The 16,224-nt window shown below is 40.5% G+C and overlaps 1 protein-coding gene across 2 annotated transcripts in view; it reads right to left on the minus strand.

The window, feature by feature from the left end:
- Nucleotides 1–16,224, minus strand: part of DDR2 (discoidin domain receptor tyrosine kinase 2) — a 159,624-nt gene that overhangs the window by 10,545 nt on the left and 132,855 nt on the right. For both annotated transcript variants that reach the window (XM_033409747.2, XM_004282032.3), the window contains 8 exons: nt 14,944–15,187; nt 11,796–11,858; nt 10,860–10,990; nt 7,996–8,206; nt 6,346–6,569; nt 4,980–5,107; nt 2,357–2,548; nt 1,829–2,063 (listed from right to left, as the gene is read on the minus strand). In XM_033409747.2, coding sequence (XP_033265638.1) covers nt 1,829–2,063; nt 2,357–2,548; nt 4,980–5,107; nt 6,346–6,569; nt 7,996–8,206; nt 10,860–10,990; nt 11,796–11,858; nt 14,944–15,187 — 1,428 coding nt within the window. The remainder of the gene's footprint in view (nt 1–1,828; nt 2,064–2,356; nt 2,549–4,979; nt 5,108–6,345; nt 6,570–7,995; nt 8,207–10,859; nt 10,991–11,795; nt 11,859–14,943; nt 15,188–16,224) is intronic.

The raw sequence follows: 16,224 nt of genomic DNA on the forward strand, positions 1-16,224 counted from the left end.
TTTACAACCCAGGGCAAGGAATACTGGGACTGCCAAGATACTCATGGGCGATCTGGAAACAACAACAGGAAGTTGTCTCGATGCCAAGCTACAGGCCCTTTTCTCACCCTCAGGATCTCTGCTGAGGTATACTTCTCTTGGAGATGAGATCCAAGGGCTGAAAAGGATGCAGCCGTAAGCTATCTGACTCTTCCAGTGCATGTTAGAAGGTCAAACTCTAGGATCTAGGGTAGCCTTGGAGAAATGCCCAGGGGAAAGGTAAAATTAGAATGGGAAGCAATTGTTTCTATGTGAGAGATACGGAAATGTAGTGTAAGTGCCCCGAGTAGTCCTTGTTCAATAATCGTCACAGCCTTGAAGGATAGACTAACGAGTGACAGCAATGAGATTCAGATGCAATCAGCAGGTATTAAATACTTGCATATGTTCTATTCAATAAATACAGTGCTGACATAGATGATATTATTTATCCTTATTTTTCAGATCAGAAAAGTGAGACAAGAGGTTTACTAAAATTCCCTGGTTAACGAGACCATTAATAATGGAAAAACTGAGATTTGGACCAAAACCCTCTGAATCTTGGTCTAATAATCTTTTACAACACCACACAATACCTTTAAATGGAGCAAAGCTTAATGATCGCATTAGAAATGAGTAAAATATGTGATTCATCTATATAGATGATAAAGATCTTTATAAGGATTTACATAAAATGGTATATATCACAGCATCATTTATAATCGAAGGAAATTGGAAAGTACTTAAATATCAAATTATAGTGACATTATTAAATTATAGGATATATCCACACAATCGAATATTATGCAGCAATTAAAATCATGTTTTTGAAGAATATTTACTGCCAGTGAGGGAGAATTGTATGTGCATAGTATCATCGCAATACGTAAAATAATTATATATATAATACATATATTCAGAGAAATACATGTATAGAAAAAATCCTCAAAGGAAATACACTAAAATATTAATATTAATAGTGGTTATCTTGGTGAGAGGAAGGGGATAACTATACATTTCTTATTTCAACATTAATTATGAACCCTATAAGATATGAACAAGAAACAAACAGATTAATAATAAATTAACAAAACTAGATTGCTATCAGGCTTTTCTCCACAATATTAAATGACAAAAGACAAAATTACACATACACAGCATTGTAGGAAGTAAAAGTTTAAAGTCTAATAATTCTATAAATCAGCTAAGTGGTATAAAATCAACAGTAAATTGTCCCAAATACGCATGGTCAGAAGATATATTTCTAAGAGGCATTTGAAAAAAACGTATTCACTTGTGGTCCAGAATACCAAGAGCTGGATAAAACTTATAAAGCAAAGAATGAGGACCTTAAAAAGTAAATGGTGAAAATCATTAAAATACAAATATAGAGATCCATCTAAATAATTAATTAGAAACATGGTTATGAAATTAATACAGAAGAAAAATATTCTGTGTGGATAACAGTTCTTCAAATGACAAGATTTTAATACTCTAAATTAATTAAGATCAGTCAGTAGGTGGAAAGGGTAGAGATGAAAAAAATGGTACTAAATCTCTTCTCATTATGGGTATATTTTTAACCTTTTCCTCCATACTTTCTACGGTAAGCATGTTATATTTTATCAGCAGAAACAGGCAAGTGTTAAAAATAATAATTAGTACACAAAGTAAATCATATCAAGTCAGAGAAAATATCAAAGTCTATTTATTGTCTGTCTCCTGCTGTCTCAGGTGCACCCCTACACACCGTCTGCATCTGCCTACATGCCAGCTCCTAGGGCAGAGCTCAGAAACACAGGAAACTCACCAGCAAGATGCTCTCCCAAGACATCCAGCGGATCGGGAGTACTGCCCGGCCCTGGATTCGGTAGTAGTCACCACTGTACAGGTTTCTGCTCATTCCAAAGTCAGCTATCTTGATGGTATAGTTCTTACCCACTAAGCAGTTTCGTGTGGCCAGATCTCGATGAACAAAATTAAGCGAGGAAAGGTACTTCATGCCAGATGCAATCTGGGTAGCCATAAACTTCAGGTTGGCATAACTGAGGAAATATAAAGGAAGAGAGAAAGTAGCCTCTGGAAAGAAGAAGCTGTGAAAGGTACACACCCTATAGTTGGTACCAACAAACTAGGGTTCCAACCTCAACATCCCTTCTCTATTCTTTATGAATCTCTTTGCTTTCCCCTAAAGGGCAGCTGCTTTATTATTCCCTGCATACTAACCTCCCCAACCATTCCAGAACAATGATGAACTTTAAGGCTCACTGCTCCCCACTTCAGATCCCAGCTTAGTCTCATGAACACAGGGAAGAGACAGAAGACCCGGCGTATTTACCTGACAGTGGGTACGTTGCTGAAGGAAGAACTGGGGGGCTCGTGGCGGGAAAGAAACTGATTGAGATCTCCATTCTCCATGTACTCAGTGATCATGCAGAGAGGATCGTCAGTGATACACACAGCTAAGAGACGGATGATGTTTGGGTCCTTGAGCCGGGACATGATCTTTATCTCCTTAAGAAAATCATTCCTTTGGAGGACAGAGACATAGATAAACCCAGAGGTTGCCAGAGTTAGAATCAAGAGGGCAAAGAAGACACAGCAAAGTCTAGTCCTAACCATTATACTGAGTCTTGTTTCCCTTTGGATAACCTTTGAGAGAACAGAGAAATTGGTACCTGGAAACTGTCTCATTCTACTCATCCTGGAATGCGATGTGCCCTTATTCAGCTATAATTTGGCGGGGGGAACATGGACCATGACATTCACATGTGCATCCCTAGTATCCAACAGAAGGCCTGCCCCATAGAAAGTGATTAATATTTGCTAAATCAAATATATGTTGCTAAAAACTAGTCTTAAAAATAAAACCTTCAACTGAAAGTCATATCTTAAGTGCACTGGGGTCTTTACCTTTTTTAAAGCCATGAAGGGACTTCCCTGGTGGCGCAGTGGTTAAGAATCTGCCTGCAAACGCAGAGGGCACGGGTTCGAGCCCTGGTCCGGGAAGATCCCGCATGCCGCGGAGCAACTAAGCCTGTGCGCCACAACTACTGAGCCTGCGTTCTAGAGCCCGCAAGCCACAACTACTGAGCCTGTGTGACACAACTACTGAAGCCTGCGCTCCAGAGCCCGTGCTCCACAACAAGAGAAGCCACCACAACAAGAAGTGCGCTCACTGCAGCGAAGAGTAGCCCCTGCTCACCGCAACTAGAGAAAGACCACGTGCAGCAGCAAAGACCCAATGCAGCACCCCCCAAAAGAGAAAAACAAACAAAAAGCCGTGGAGTCACTCTATAAGTAAAGTGAAGGCACTTTTTATAAAGTGAATAACCACCCTCTGGTTTAATCTGATAATTTTTTATTTTCTCATACTGGTTTCTTTTAATGCAGGGTGCACCAGCAGTCAGTCACAACACATATTTAGTAGCCTGTTCAAAACAGCTGTTTAAAGTTCACAGTGGTAATGCAGCATCATTTCAAAAGAAGTACTCACTTGGCCAAAACTAGTAACTGTTTGAATAGATGGTGACAACCACCCTTGAGTCACAAAGTGGGCTATAACCTTCCAAGTAGCAATATTTGGGTTAGTGAGACTAGCCCACATTCTCAAAACTATTGAAGCAGACCTGTTATAAGTCTCCTGTGAGTTTCCTAGGAATCCTGGACTGGAAGTCATACTATGTCAATATAAAATCCTTGAAATCAGTGTGGTCCTGATACAACACCTCTCCTCTTTCGTTACCCCTTCAATCTCAAACCCAGCGGGGGGGTCCATGGCTTGGGAGAACTCAGAGCCTAAGCCATCCATCACTGCTAAATTGGAGTGGGCACAGGTGGGACACCAAACGTCACCAAAAAAAACAATGGGCAAAGGCTTTGTCACATCCCATAGTTTTTTTCTTTCATCTTGCCACCTTCTCCAATCACGTGCTAAGATTAATATCAGGAATATTCTATCTCTCTATGGGACCCAGAGGATGTCCCTTTTCACTCATACTAGTATCCTTAAATTGAAATTCTTGCAGTTAAAATTCCAAAACCTCCACAGTTCTGTTCCCTTGCCTTTCTTTCTTCTTCATGCCATATCCTTTCAATTGCAAGACTTTTAATAAAACCCTAACACCATTTTTGGAATTTATGATAATTTAAGGAACAGGGATCATAAACTTTCTCTAAATTTGAATATCAGTGAGACACATCAAGCCAACACAAATGGGGAAATACATATGTTACCCAGATGTGCAGATTTCTCTGAGACACATACAACCAGCTTTCAACCAGCATGCCTCTCTGGGTGAGGATTAACTCACCATTACTGTAATGGAAAGGCTGTCAGACAACGCAGTGTGGCTGGAAACTGCAATTTATGTAGTAAAGGATCCAAGAGATTATTAGCCAGTTTGGAAAACTGCTAAAGGACTGTGGATCCTTTTGCTTTGAGGTCCATGGATACTTTTCCAAGTAGAGGTAGCTTCTCATTTGGGGGGTTGCTGGACATAGAAGAAAAGGAGCATAAAAGAGAAAAAAGAGGATGAGAAAGTAAATAGAGATGTGGGGGGGAAAAGGAGAATGGGAGAAACTTAGCAAGAAAGATGTGTGTGATTGCGAAAAGTCTGCAAGGGGAGGTAATGACATTCAGGCGTGTGTCTGTGTATAATGATTGAAGAGGTACATATTCAGTCTTTAGTGTGTGTTGGGGTGTACAGTGCTGTGCAAAGGGGGTTAGGAAGTAAATGTGTAGCATACCCAACAGAAAATGTACATTTGTTTTTGAGAGAGATGAGAATGAAGCTGAAGACTACTGAGCCATCAGAAAAATAAAGCACAACAATGGAAATGTGAGGTAGCTCACAGACCTTCCCCTCTCAAAAGCAACAAATTGCTCAGAAGTTTCCAGGAGGGTTCCTGATCCTGAAGATGAAACACATAAAGGAAAATTTAAAATGCAGACCACAGACCTGGCATTCTTGTTGGCATCTGCTCGGAGCATTTTCACGGCCACCAGGACAGGCTGGTTGGCACTGACATCTAGGGCAAAATCTTTGTCTTTGAATTTTTCCATTCCCTCCACTTCACAGAGATGAACCTAGACAAAAGTCATCTAGTCTCAGCATCATCATTTCTCCTGAAGATGTCTCAGTACTCTTGCTGGGCATTTCCTGGAGATAAACTAACTCTTACAACTCAGGCAAAATAATCAAAAAGACCAGTAAGAAGATACGTGCAACACATCTTTGACTCAAATAACTGATTTAAGAAAATGGTAAGGTACCCAGCTAAGTGATATGTTACTGCTTTATAAAAGAAATACATTGATTGGAACATTAAATATGTGAATGAATCTATAACATGGTATTTTATGAAAGCATAGCCCACTATAAAATGTCATTCGGTATAAATACTTGAACTTTGATTCAAGGAAGTTTAGTTACGGGATCGTGCAAAACATAAGGCAATTTCTTCTCTAAGGTAAGCCCTTAGTATGGGATTAGCATTATCAGAACCTCTAGGCATTAGTAACTGTATAACAAGCCTGTGTTTTCAACCCAGGAGACAGAATGAGTGTATATAACACCACAGACAGATGCCGTGGACCTTTCTACCTCCACCACCACCAAACCTAACCAAGGTTAAAGCACGCCACCCATGCTGGAAACCAATAACATATTCTTATGAAACCAAATTACATTTGGAATTTAGATGGTGGTGTTGAAGAGCTTCTATTGCCACTTAAATCATTGCTTTGAATTCTCAGAAGGCTCATGTGACTGATGTAAGAGTGAAAAGTCAAATATTACATGCATCACTCTGAGGGCAATTGAGAAGTGTGTTCCTCCTTATCTTGGTTAGTGATTCATTCCCTAGTGGTTGGTTCTGGGACCAAAGGCAGGGGCGAGGTTGTTTTCTGACCATTTTACATGTAACTCCAATTAAAGGGAAAAAACAAAGTGGCTATCCAATAGCAGGATGTTCTTGGACAGTTTATAAAAGATGATCACATCTTATGGGTCCCCACCCTTTGTAACCTGTTGTAAAAATTTTTGAAAATATTGAACGTTTTTCAGAATATCTAAGTCTAGTGACTTTCCTGCTTTAAAAACTCTTATATAGAAATCAGAATTCCCAGGATTTCCACAGCTGTTTGACAAAGATGAGGCTGACCAATACTAGTCTTCTAGAGAACAATGCAAGGAGACACAAGTGGAGGAGACATTTGGTGTGAATCCACTTTGGATGGGACAGTTTGCTCTACTGACCATTTTTATTCAACCACTTCCTTTGAACGACCAAGGACTGGAGGCCCCACTCAAAGAATCAGCTCACCTCCCCAAACTGGCCTTCTCCCAGCTTCTCCTTGAAAGTTAAGAGTTTCCTGGGGAACTCTTCCACAGCCACATCTTTCCCCGAGAGCAGGTCCATGGTAATGGCAGGCACGGAGTAGGTGTTGCCTCCAGTCACCCCCTGGAGGTTCACAATGTCAGCCTCTGCATAGTGGGGCACACCCTCAGGCCCACTGGGCTGGACTGGCTTCACAATGCCACTGCAGCCTGCGAAGACAAGGACAATGGGTCTCGTTCCAAGGGGCCTCTTTGGAGATATCTTCAAGAAAGGAAATATGAGAGGAGAGCTAAAACATGCCCCCAAGACAGCCTAACCTACGCCATGACATTCTTACTTGGAGAATGGTTCCTCTGGAGGTTCTTTCTTGTGGCCTCCAGAATGTAGGCACCATTTTATCTCTTATCTTCTCCTCATAACTACGTGATCATTAATAACCTCCTTGGTTAATCTTGTGGAATTGTGGTGAAGCTCCAGGAAGGCTCGCTATACTAGTTAGGGTAGGAGTATTAAAGTTTTAGGATTTAATGGCATATTTCCTTACTTTTAAGATATAGTCGCTGATTTTAATAACCTATTTCAGGGATTAAAAACTGTGATTAAATTTATATGATCTAGCTTAAGACACATCCTAACTTAAAAAAATATTAAAATATGAGGGGGGATGTTTTAGACTTCAGAAAGTAGGTAGATCACTTTGCTACAGCCTAGGAAATAAATTACATCCCTATTCTTGCTGTCTCTGTAAAATTCCCGTAGTTCAATACGCTCCTTCAATGTTTGCTATCCACTGAGTGGTAAATACACATTAGTTTCCTCTCTTCCTTTGGAAGGACTCCCTTGAAAAGCCTCTGCTCTCATGGTTAGTCCTGCTACTTCTCCAGTCAGCTCTCCCCTGAACACCATCAGTCCTCTTCCACTGACTGGGGTCACTCCTCGGATGCTGACATTATGGACAGAAAAGCTGCTCTGAGCCTCAGCGATGACCCCAGCATCCCCTCTGATGTCACTCTGCAGCTCTTTTTAAAAGACACTGGAATGTGAATCAATTGGCACCATTTTACCGAAGCAACGCTTTATTGAGAAAAGACAAGAAATATTTGCTCTCATAATAAAATCTTGTATTAGTCAAGTAAATTTTCACCAAAGAGAAATGAACAAAAGTTAAATAACTCAATTATCTAGGTGACTAAAACCTGGGGATTCTAGGATCTCTTTAGCTTCGTTGTTTTTTCTCCAAGTGAAATTCTAGTCCTGAATTTACCCCTATTGCTGTTTGATGTTGGGCGAGTACCTTAACTGGGCCTTCTCACTTTCCTCCTATAAAAAATGAGAAGGTTGGACTAGTTGGACTGTTTAGGTTCTTCTGGTGTTAATGCCTTAGGAACGCATTTTATTTATTTTTCTTCTTCTGACATGTGGGTCCCTCCAAACATTTGCTACGTGCAGTAGCAAAGGAGAGATGTCCAGATTCAATTAGGAGCAGCAGTAGACCAAATCTAGAAAGACAGTGTGGACTTCCCAGCAGAAGGTGGACTTCTCTAGGCTAAAATTAGACTTGGTTGAGTAGAAGCAATAGTGTCACACCTTCATAAATCTTGTCCCTCAATTTTCTGCTCACTGTTTCATCCTCACCTGATTCTTCCTCCCCTGGAGCAAATTCTGGGAGTTTCCGTATCAGCCTGGACGGCTCCTGGTAGTCAGGGCGAAGGGGAAAGATGCGATCGTAAGTGGAGTTGGACTCCTGCTCGCTTGGCGATGAGGAGCGGTTATTGTTGAACATGCTGGACTCGCTTGGCAGGGAAAGGCTGACTGTCATTTCATCATCCAGCATCCTCCGGGACGCCTGAAAGAGAAGGACAGGGGAGAAAGGCATGTTGACACAAAAGGGATCATCACTCCCTCCTCTTCTTAAACCCAGCTCGTCCACTCAGATGAAATAACTCTCTAATACTCAAACTCCAGAAGCAATGCAAGTGACAGGGCTTCAGTCTGGTTCCACAAATGCCTGTGTTGTAGAAACTCAGAATCATCTTTCATTTCTTCAAGGCAGAATTTGACTTCCAAATTTCTGCACTGCCAACATTAATTAACTTCCATTGAAACACTTACAAGCATTATTCACGTGACACCATTAGAACCTATCAGTAGCCAATCAAAGAGTTTCTCAGTCTTAGAGTTTTCAATGTTCTGTTAAATAATGGGTTTTCCTGACACCACTCAACTGATTGATTTTGTGTAGGCATAAATTAAAGTGCTTATTAACGTAACAAATGTGCTGTAACATGATGAATCTGTAGTTCACCTGACCACTCTGGCATTGTAGATTAGGGTAATACCCGCTTGATCCTGCATTTTCACTAACCAAAAATAAAATGGCTACAAAATAAGAAAGGAAAGCCCTAGGTGCTAGGGATACTAACATGAATTATACCTAACACAGGAATAAGAAGAATAAAACAGCTAATTGTTCTGTCATTCTATTTAATATGACCTGCCTGCTCCTTCAAAAGGAAAATCTCATAATCTAAGTATAGGTGACTATTTGGATTTAAACACATGAAACGTTCTACTCCAACAAACACACTTTGGGTGCTCAGTGGAGAAACTTAGATGTCTGCTCCATACCCTAGACTGAGAGTTCCTTTGTTGCAGTAATATCCTCAGTACTGAGCATGCAGCCCAGCACATACTAGGTACTCAATAAATATCGGTTGACTCTCTCAAAGAGAGAATTCTGAGGACACCACTGTAAGTATCCTGCAGATAATGCTACAGCATAAGGCTATTTTGAGCAATGTATTTGGAATACATAGGTATGCTTAAGGGTCTTCTACAAAAAAATTCTTTCCCCCAGAAGAAATCCTGTGTCATTCCAGAGCATCTTGAGTTATCTTACCCAGGATGTACAGGGACAGAAAGAATTTCTTGAAGGACCAAGTTAAATATTCAAGGGCAAAATTTTTGTTCTCCCTTTTACCTGGAGAGTCTCCAATCCAAAATTCTTCTCCCAGACCATGAATATATGCCAGTGGGACTCAGAAGAAAGACTCAAAGAGTGGTAAATTCTGGCTCAAATAAAGAGAAAAATAGCTCACAGAGAAGAGAACACAGACTCTCCCCCGTCAACTAAAATGCAGTCATAACAGACTGTTCAGTAAGAACACAGCTTCAAGCTGTCCAATGAACCATCAGACCATCAGCTGCTACCACCACCACTCTCTGCTACCCCGCATCCTGGAATTTAGATACCACGTGTGTTCTAGCATTCTAAAAGACAAAAGATTTTGATGTTGCCTCATCACGCCAGTGGGTGAGCTCTCTGTGGATTCTGCCTTTCAGCCTTCAGTCACTATTTATGGATTGAAACCTTTAATTTATTTTTAGACTAATGTTAGAAGTCTCTGTGGGAAGCAAAGAGACCCTCTCTTCTGTGAAATATTCCTGCCTAAAATCCTTAAAATAAACCTCAATCATCTCAGAACTTGAATGTGTAACACATCAGAAGGAATTGCGTGCTACTTGTCTGGGTCATTCCCCTCACTTTTCTGATTTCAGCCCCTTCCTCTTGTCCTACCCACAAAGAGTTCAGAAGGTTCCAGTCCATTCTCACGGTGCCCTTTCCCTTTGTCTGGTATGTACTCTACATAGGCACTGGTCTCCTGAGATCCCATCCCCAAATATTTAGGCTATAAACACAATCAGCCTATTCCCTCCCTCCTGTTCCCTGCCCTCGATGGGCACCTCAAAGCCTCACAGCCCAGAGTATCTATGATCTCTCAGAGTCCATATCCATTTGAGCTCACTGACCAGGGACAATGTCCATGACTAAAGGTAGAAACACTTTATCATCAGCCAACCCCAAGAGTATCACACATTTAGCAGCAGTGCCCAGAATTGCTATCTGGTCTAAGACACCAAGAAAAGTCGTAGATATTCCATCCGTGGTGAAAGGTATATATTTTAGAAGAAAAGAAGTCAACAAATTTCAAGACTGACCATTAGAACAAGCATAGAAAGCAGGATATTAACTGTATGACCTTGAGCACATCACATTTTCTCATCAGCAAAACAGTTAAATATAACTACTCTGCCCAACTCACAATTATTCAGTGAGGTTCAAGTAAAATCAAGGAAAAAGTCTTTACAGACTGTAAAGTGTTAGACAAATGTAATAGAAAGTATATAGATCATTTGGCCTAGACTAAAAGAATCTGAGGAGGCACTCAGAAGGATGCATAACCATAACTTTCTTTTTTTGGGGCCGTACCATGTGGCATGCAGGATCTTCGTTCCCCAACCAGCGGGGAAGCATGTGCTCCCTGCAGTGGAAGCACAGGGTCCTAACCACTGGACTGACAGGTTCTCCCCAACCATAACTTTCAAGTACAAAAAGAAGTAGGAATAGAACTGTGAGAAACTTGGCTTGGATATTAACGAAGCAGCACAGGAAAGGATGGAGCCGCTTCCTACCCCGTGATTGTCCTGCACTTCCTCACCTTCTCCAGCATTTTCTGCCAGAACTGCCTCCAGAGGATGATGACAATGATAGCCAGGAGGATGAAGATTATGGCCACTAAGCAGCCAATCAGGATTCGAGTGTTGCTGTCATCAACTTTAAGCATTGGATCTGTAACCAGGAAAAGAAGGACGAAGAATATTATCATCTCAAGGGGCAAGGAAGAGCATAAGGACTTGGACTAGAGATAAGAAGGCAGAACCTATTCCTTCAGGATAATTCCACAAGATGCCACTTAACACTTGGTCTTGCTACTCTTGTATTCCTGTGCTCTTATATTCTACAGCCCTCCTCCATGGGACAGTAGCTTCCTCTTCCTCATGTATTAGACTGGATAATGGAGAGGTTTTCCATTCCTCCCAAAATTTTGCTCCCTTTATACCATGGCCCCTAATCACACCTCATGAAAAACAGGTGAAGAATCAGTTTCACTCTGCATTGAGATATGCCAAGGCAGCTGAGAGTCCTCTTTGGAGACACTTGATTACGTGTTTCTCAGATTGCTGACTTATACAGCCAGTGACTGTTTGAAGCAATGCATACACTTTTCCATATTTCTCTCCAGTTGGAGAGACTAGCTTTTTGTTCCATTCGTTCATTGAGATCCCTACAATGGGTCTCACCTAGAAATATCCCTTTCCCTGTTTTGGCTCCAAGCTTCCCAAACTTCTAAGAAGAAGTTGGAACAGCTCCAGACTCTGCCTCAGCAGAAGAATCACATGGACCAGCAGGGAAGAGAGTGAGGTTGGGCCCTTAACTTTGGAGGTGGTCTGTCCTATCTTTCCAGAGCTACTCTTCATTGAAAGCCACCTGGTATCAAGCCTGCTACACAGTCAAGCCTTTGCAAATCTCTACCCTTCTTCATCCTCCAGGAGGTCCCTTCAACTTAATTTTTATAACCAAGAAGCATACATACCATAGGTTGTGGGTGCCACAGGCGATGTGGGAAGGGCTCCAGAGTTGTTGTACATAGCAGCATCTGTCACAAAACAAGGGTGAGTCAGAGCTGGGAAGAAGACAGCTCGATAGTGGTTTTTCTGAAGGCAGGTTGTAAGCTAGCACTTTGTGAAATCGATTTACTGGCTTGCTGCAAGCCTTTCTTAGAAATTAAATCATATAATATATTAAGTAAAAAATATTGCCATTCATCTAAATAGTAAGGGTAACTTTTCTTTTGTAAAAATTTTGTTTCAATTATTACCTACTAAGTGTCATGGTACAAAAAAGTTAAAGAGAGGGCTGTGACCACACATTATCATAAATCATGCATAGGAAGTGAGATCCAAATTCAACAAAATGTAGAGAGAATACAATGGGTAAGTAGACATAGGACAGACATAGGGTTCAGATGCGCTTTCCCTTCAAGGAAATTACAGTGTTTTACAAAAGAGTTTTCACTATGCCTCAGAGTCCTAGCTCTTTAATTTATAAATTAAGCCTTCTTCCTTAGAAATAGAGTCCCCTTTACAGTGATGTTGAAGCTTCTAGGACTAGCTCCCAAAAGTGTATTTGACAGATTGATGTTGGTAACTAATTTTCCCCTCTGACTTGTCTAATCAAGGGGGTCAAGAATTAGAATATGCAAAGACTATCAGTAATAATAAATAATAATTAGGCAGCAATAATAAGTTATTGGAGTATTTGTTACAGTAGCCCACCCTACCCCAAATAATATACTCCTGCCTAAGTCTGATTTGGATTTACTTCTTCTTTGTCTCCGTAGTACCCAGTGCCTATATCATTTAGTACATACCACAGTGTTTCATATTTTAAGTTTACTCATCCATCTTCTATGAAACATTGGGCACCTTTAGGTCAAGGGCATTGTCTTGTTTGTCATTGTAACCTAATAAATAAGACAGTGCATGGTATATAGTAGATGCTCAATAATGTTTTATGCATGAATGCACACATGTTCATTGTAAGTAGTATATGGTATAAAGAGGAAGTAACAGTGAAGGAGATATACAAGGAACAATTAGATAAGTGCTGTAAAGTCAAATCCTTAAGACTGAGATTCAAGACAGTGTCTAAAAGGACTCTGGTTAGTAGAATAAAAAAGAAGAGATTCTCAGGAAGAAACTGTACTGAATTAAGTAATTATATTCCTCTTTGAGATGTACCATTGACCCTTGAACAACGTGCAGGTTAGGGGCACTGAGTACTCTGCGCAGTGGAAAATCTGCATATAACTTAAAATCAGCCCTCCATGTACATGGTTCTTCCATATCTGAGGTTCTGCATCCATGGATTCAACCAACTGTGGATTGTGTAGTACTGTAATATTTACTGTGGAAAAAAATCCATATAGAGATAGACCCGTGCAGTTCAAACCCATGTTGTTCACGGGTCAACTGTACATATATAATACTTAGTGACTTCTATTTTGATTAAGAGATGGATGCTTCTCTAAGGCAGGTAAAGAATCCTGTCATAAGATTTAAATCCTCAGAGGGAACTTCCCTGGGGCACAGTGGATAAGACTCCGCACTCCCAATGCAGGGGGCCTGGGTTCGATCCCTGGTCAGGGAACTAGATCCTGCATGCACGCTGCAACTAAGAGTTCGCATGCCGCAACTAAGGAACACATGTACTGCAACCAAGGAGCTGGCGAGCCACCACTAAGAAGCCTGCAAGCTGCAACTAAGGAGCCCGCCTGCTGCAACTAAGACCCAGCGCAACCAAATAAGTAAATTTTTAAAAAATCCTTTTTTTAAACACACCTCTAAAAATGTGTCCTCTTTAATGTTAGTGAGGATGAAAACCAAAATAAAATCTATTAGATACCACTGAAGGTTGCTAGAGCATTGACTCATTACTCTGTAAATTGATGAAAAGATTAATTATGTATGCTGCCCTTCCAACATGAACTGTATTTCAGGGTTAACAAGCATATGGGGAATAGTTCTCCTATTCAGAAGAAACTCAGGTAATAAATGCAGAAGGAATAAAAGAATTAGAAAATCACCATTTAGCAACTCCTAATGAAATAATTTAAGCACTGATCATCAATGGAGGATAAAACCTAAGGAGAAAGGTCATTGGGAACTTTTCAATGAAAGGATAACCACCTGAGCCCAGAGATCAATCTTAGCATCACTAAAAGTAAGAGATTCTAACGTAACATCCCCATGATGAGGTTCAGCATAGAGTACACAGCACTAACCATGAAAAATCCTTGGCAAAAATGAATACTGAATTTGAATCAAGTTCACCTGTAGATATAACCACCAGTCCACAGGATGACAGAGGATAGAAGCTCCAGTAAAATTACACCACAGAAAGTAATCAGCAAAACCAGAATGGAATTATTTTTAAAAAACTGTTTTAGGTTAACAGAGATACCACCTAGTAATATAATAAAGGAAATACACCAAGAGGGCCTAACTAGTTGGATCCTAATTCAATCAAGCCAACTGTAGTAAGACACTATTTGATAATCAGGGATACTTGAATGTGGACTGGCTATTATATTATATTAAGGAATTATTTACTAATAAATTTGTTGGATGTAATAATGGCATTATTATGAAGGTAATGTTATTTTCTCAGATGTATTCTAAAATTTTAGTAGTGAAATCAAATAATGTCTCAGATTTGCTTCAAAATACTACACCAAAAAGGGAGAGATAAAGGAAGCATGACAAAAAAAAATCAATGGTTAGTAAAGCTAGGTGATGGATGGGGGTTTATTGTTCTCTTTACTTTTATTTAGACATCTTCATTTAAATATTTTAATAATGTTTAGGTGCCCTTCCCCTTAACTGGCTTGATTTACATAAAGGTTTTAACACATTGTACTCATTTTCTTTAATCCTTTATCTTACATCTCTTTTAGACAAATGTGTGTGAGAGCCAAGTAAACATTATGTCCACTTCTACATCCTCATCCCTACCCTTCCACAACTACACTAGTCGCAGAAAAGAGTCCCTCTATCTACCCATGAGAAGCCACCTGTACAACCGTCCTCCTTTCAGACACCCGCCAGTGAGAAGCTCTGGACACTGCCTTCCTCCTTCACCACCCTGCTCCCAGTTCCCTAAGGGGCCCCCGAGCTCCCAACCTGATTGGAAGGTGATCTCACTGAACATCATCCAGGTGTCAGCAAAATGGTATTGGCACTTGATGGCACTGGCCATGCGGTGGTGGAGGGGCACCGTGACGAACCGAGCACTGGGGTTGACGTCATCCAGGACAAGGGGGAAGGAGACAGCGTTAGGTTCCCATTCATTGGCTTCAGAGCGAAAGTAGCACTGTACCTCCTTAAAAATCTTCACACCTTTGGCAAACATGTTGTTGCAGTGGACCTGGCAGAGAAAGAGGCATGTGAGTGACAGGGTGACCCTGTTGGGTGGCACTAGGGACACACTGCAACCTAACCCAGTAAGATCTTAGACCTGCCAAATTTCTCTGATCACCACCCTTGGTGAATAATTGGTGCTCTGCAGTCTTGCGTTTTTCCCTTCTAGGAATCTCACAGTGGCAGTGATACCTTATAAAACCTGGGCTGCTACCCCAGTCACCTCTTTGCAATTGTGCTCCCCTGGCTACCTCACTGCATGCTGCTGGGAGTAGCGTCCTTATCTGTTAAATGAGGGCTGGACCAGCATCCTCTCAGTTCCTTTCTTGCCCTGAATTCTCTCTGCTCTATAACCCAACCACTCCAGTCCTCTCAACCACGGTTGCTATCTGCCCAGAATGGAGCTATTCTGAACTACTTTCTCCTATGTACATTCCAAAGCCAGTCCACTTCTTTCAACAGGTTTCGATGAGAAACCTGAAATAATACACAATGCAATATAATTTCATCTTTCTCTTTAGAAATCTCATTTCCACTGCCAGGTATTAGCATTTGTCAGCCAGAGACACAAAACTTAATTATCTCTCTTAATTAAATTCAGCTTAGGCAAAGCCATTCTGATGAAAGCCTCAAATCTTCCTCATAGATATTTTCTGAGATGAGAAAAAAAGGCCTTTAGGAAGGTAGCTTTTTTGTTGTACCTTCCTTGGGATGAATTAACAGTTCTAGTTTATTGAACACAAGTAAATGGAACAAGGCTAAGAACAAAATCAAAGAAATACCAACTACAGCTTCAATACATTTTTCAGGTGTTTTGAAATCTGCAAAGTGTTGGATAAGTAGCCTGTGGGGAAGGTAATAATCTTTCCTACAGATGTTTTGGGAATCCTTCTAGAATGCAAGTAAATAGCATAGGATTTCATTCTCCTGTGGACTTAACATATTTATGTAATAAATAGAATATATTTTAAAATGCATTTATATATAAATATATATGTTTCAGAATCTCTTTCAATTTATTTTTTCTTGATTTGTATAGTAAAA

This window comes from Orcinus orca, chromosome 1, assembly GCF_937001465.1.
Source record: "Orcinus orca chromosome 1, mOrcOrc1.1, whole genome shotgun sequence".
In the NCBI taxonomy this organism is placed as follows: Eukaryota; Metazoa; Chordata; class Mammalia; order Artiodactyla; family Delphinidae; genus Orcinus; species Orcinus orca.